Source organism: Helianthus annuus, chromosome 13, assembly GCF_002127325.2.
Source record: "Helianthus annuus cultivar XRQ/B chromosome 13, HanXRQr2.0-SUNRISE, whole genome shotgun sequence".
In the NCBI taxonomy this organism is placed as follows: Eukaryota; Viridiplantae; Streptophyta; class Magnoliopsida; order Asterales; family Asteraceae; genus Helianthus; species Helianthus annuus.
Genome location: NC_035445.2, coordinates 13,908,173 through 13,912,600, shown reverse-complemented (window position 1 = coordinate 13,912,600; position 4,428 = coordinate 13,908,173). Strand labels below are relative to the sequence as shown.

Sequence of the window (4,428 nt, the reverse complement as noted above, 5' to 3'; positions counted from 1 at the left end):
TATTCTTATATTCGGTGTCCTGTTGGCAACATGTTCGATTGCTTTTGCTTAGGACCCTAGTCCTCTCCAGGACTTTTGTGTGGCAGATGCAAACAGCCCAGGTAAAAGAATGAAAGATTGTTGCAGCTCATGGTTTAATGATATACTATATTTATAGGTGTCCATAATAAGGTTTCTATATTTGTTAATGCAGTATTCGTGAATGGTGTGGTTTGCAAAGATGCAAAGCTTGTGAAAGCAGATGATTTTCTCTTTAGAGGGCTTCACGTAATGGGAAATACGTCGAATGACGTGGGTTCTAATGTGACTGCTGTGACAGTAGCAGAGTTAGCAGGACTCAACACTCTTGGTATTTCCTTGGCTCGTATTGACTTTGCTCCAGGGGGTATTAACCCTCCACACACGCACCCTCGAGCCACTGAAGTTTTGACCGTCATTGAAGGTAGTCTTCTGGTTGGTTTTGTCACATCTAACCCTGATAACCGCCTATTCACAAAAATGCTTGAGAAGGGTGACGTGTTTGTGTTTCCACAAGGTCTAATTCACTTCCAGAAAAACGTGGGATATGGGCACGCACTTGCTATTGCCGGTTTGAGCAGTCAAAATCCAGGTGTCATTACCATTGCAAATGCTGTGTTTGGATCAAACCCTGACATCGCTGAGGATATTCTTGCAAAGGCCTTTCAAGTTGACATCAAGGTGGTTCGTCAAATTCAATCAAAATTCTGAACTTTTATGTGATTTCTTGAACTCTAATTTTGTAACAATGTTTGCTTTTCTCTCTTGTTAAAAATTATAAGTGAATAAAAAGACTATTGTTCTGGTTGTGATATATAATATATGGTTATTAATAAGGAACTAAATTATAAAAAGGAGTCATAGTCGTGTTTCAAAGTCAGTCAGTGAAATGAAAGACCGACATGTGCTACAAATTAGAATTTTATTGGCTAAAGTTAATTAACGAGTATATTAGAGTGTGCATGATATTTCAAACTAAAAATATATACAAGTTAACCGTTTGACTTGACTAAATTTTATTGTCAAGTTAGTACCTTGTCTTCCTGATATATAAATTAAGAACCGATAAGTTAGCCTTATTAATACAAATATGTCAAACTTGTTGTCATAATTATCACAATAATTTATCAATTATATGTCACTGAAATGAGATTAAAATTGTTTGGAGTATATAAGACCCTTCGGTATGTTCTCGGGAAGCCCATCTGGAAGTCAACGTGGAAGGGGACTCCAACGAGGAACACCGCCCCTGGTCCCAACTTTCGCACGCACGGGAGAAAATCCACGACCTCCCCGTCCAATTTTATCTGACCGTTGCATTTCATGACCGTTGTAAATGGTCGTATTTTCAAAAAAAAAATATTTTTTTAAATCATATTTATGCTCCATTTACATCTCTAAAAACCACACCTCATTTTTAATATTCTTTTCAACATCAAATCCAAAGTCATTTTCAACATAAAAAGAAAAAATCATGGATCCGAGCCGACCGAACCCGCCCCTATGCTTTCCCAACACACCCGCTACTCTCTCGACCCAACACCCACTCGTATACAACACCACACCGGTTTTAGTTAATCTCAAAACTCTTGGCAAATGCAAAACCAACAACACCACCATGCTATGCAAATGCAAATGCAACCACAAACCACGCAGACTAAGAAGGGGAAAAACGAGCTCTAAGAGATCAAGAAAAGGAAACGGGAAGGCGGAAATCATTCCTTGGACCCCGAACGAGTTGGAAGCGCTTGCACGAGCTTGGGTTAAAGCTTCTACCAATTCGATTTTAGGTATATTCTTTTATTTTATTTTTTAAATAAAATACTAAAATTAATATGTGTTTGATTTCTAAAGAATTATTTTATTTTTAAACTTTAATTTGCAGCCAACAAGCGAAAACGTTAAGGCTTTTATAACTAAGTTTGTAAAGAATTTTTCAAGTTGACGCAACACAACCCATATCGTTAGTCCATTCCGTTAATTCAAAATTTAGAGAGATGAATGAAAAAATTGATTTGTTTGCGGGTATATTTTAACATGCACGAAACAATCTTAAAAGTGGTGAAGATGATGCAACTATTTTGTCGTTGGCGGTTGAGAGATACACCAAGAAACACGGGCCGTGGAATTACATGAGACCGTATATTGAGAAAATGTGAGAAGTGGAATGTGGTGCCTAATGAGGTTTCAGAAGCTAAAAGATCTAAAACAAGTGCGTCAAGGGGTTATACTATGGGTGATTCGGATGCACGTTAAGCTATCAATATAAACGATGACCCCGAGTTCGAAGATGAAGCTCCAATTCCTGAACCAGAGCTGCCAACCGAAAGAGAACGTGCTAAAAAAGGGGGAACCACACCCCATGTTTGGGGAGGATGATGATGTGGAAGGGGAGGGTGATGTGGCGATGATGTGGACTTGGGGAAGGGAAACCACACCCCATAGTCTAACACCACATATTTACTTAGAAACACATGAATACAAATGTATGAACACTTAAAATTTCGTTGATGTTGATGCACGGAATGTCTGTTGACTGCGTCTACAAAATGTCTGAAGTCAAGATTGGTCTATAGGGGTTCAAAGTGTAAATATTGTAAAAAATAGACTTAGGATCGCTTTTTAGTCATTGTGTTGTCTTGGACCGCTCATTAGTCTTAACCTGGATCGCTTATAGGAACAAGTGATCTGGATCGCTTATTTGGACTGTCACATAAGCGACCCAGAAACACTATATATAGGTAGGAGCGGTTCATTAGTTGTAACAGTGTATGTGTGTGCTACGGTGCTGAAACTCTGCCAAATTTTCATCAGAAAGTAATAGAAACAATCGGAATTGAAAGGATAAGCTGTTGTAACTTCATTTACGTTGATTCCGCCTTCGTACGTGAAGATGAACGACCTTGACTGACTTTTCGGGTCATAGATCGGTCCAACAAGTGGTATCAGAGCTCAGGACGAGGAGTTCATACTACGACAACATAGATCTGCAGAAATCTCTCTTTTCTACTCACTTTCTCTCATACTTTTTCAGTTTCTAGTGGTTTCAACGGTCAAAATTGTCTGAAATTCGAGTATAACGTGTAAGACACACTATTAACAAACCCTAGAAAGAATCAGGTGAAAATACAGACTAAAAATGGTAAAAATTGGTTAAAAATAGTCAATCGCTTTTTCGGATATTAGGATCGCTTATCTGGACAATCGGTTTGGATCGCTCGAAATTCACCCTTCGGGTCGCTTTTTGGACAATTTTATCATTAGGATCGCTCGAACGGACGTATCTTGGACCGCTCGAACGATCATATTCTGAACCGCTCGAACGATCACGCTTTGGATCGCTCATTTGACATTGCTGAATCGCTCGAACGGACACATTCTGGTCCGCTCGAACAGACATAGTTGGCTTGTTTTTCTGACATTTGTGAACCGCTCGAGAGGTTATAGTTGGGTTCGCTTATTTGAACCTAACCTGATTCGCTTTTCTGTCAGTTGCACAGATAGGCTCGCTTTTGTGGTTCTATTGTTTTTCAAAATAAAAAATTTTTCTAAGTGTTGTCTGATTTTTCAGGTACGTTCACGATGGATGATATGTTCTTGAATCCATTTGGCGACATGTACGCATTTACGGGAAGTTCAGGGAACAACGATTCGACATCGAACAATACGAACGAGAATCAACCAAAAGAGAAAAAGAAAGAAGCTTGGGAGTCTGAAAGTGCATTTGGAACGTTTAACAAACCTCCTAAGTTGATGGCTATAGAAGACTACAGCAGGTGGGCAACAAAGTTCGAAGATTGGCTAATGGCATTCGCTTTCCCCAGTTGGAAGAGTATGAAAAACGGTTATGCTGAGGGAAAGAAAAATGGTGAAGCTTTAAGAAATTCTGAAGAAATTGATCTTTTTGTAGCTGAACAAAAGTGTGTAGCTCTGTTGTTTCAATCAGTTCGGGAGGATATTATCTCACTGATAGATTACACCAATGCTAAAGATTTGTGGAAAAAGCTCGAAACAAAGTGTATTGGAAGCACAGAGATTGTAAAGAACAAAACAAAGTTGCTTAGGAAAGAATTTGACATGTTTGGCTGTCTAAAAAATGAATCGGTTTGTAAAATGATTGAACGATTTGGTCATCTGAAATTGGAGCTTGCACGACACAAGATCACGTATTCTGATGAAGAAATTGTTGATAAATTGTTTGATTCATTACCGGATGAAGTTGATTGGAGATATTACGCATTGATGTTGAAGAACACTATTTCTCTGAAAAATCTGACTCCAGATGTGGTGATTGAAAGACTTGAAAGCCATGAGCTAGAGTTGAAGAAAACATACAAAGTTAATCACTCATCTTATCAGCAAAATCTGGATTTGTACTATCCGAAGAGTTTGATGCCGAAAGCTACTTCA

General features: G+C 38.6%; 1 protein-coding gene across 1 annotated transcript; it reads left to right on the top strand.

The window, feature by feature from the left end:
* Positions 1-757, top strand: LOC110902484 (putative germin-like protein 2-1). Its single transcript, XM_022149100.2, has 2 exons — positions 1-101; positions 194-757. The coding sequence occupies exon 2, from the start codon at positions 271-273 to the stop codon at positions 727-729; it is 459 nt and encodes a 152-aa protein (XP_022004792.1). The 5' UTR covers positions 1-101; positions 194-270; the 3' UTR covers positions 730-757.
* Positions 758-4,428: the final 3,671 nt, after the last annotated feature.

What these genes read in the sequence shown, in the direction of transcription:
- LOC110902484 (XM_022149100.2), top strand. Translation starts at nt 271, where the DNA reads ATGGGAAATACGTCGAATGACGTGGGTTCTAATGTGACTGCTGTGACA.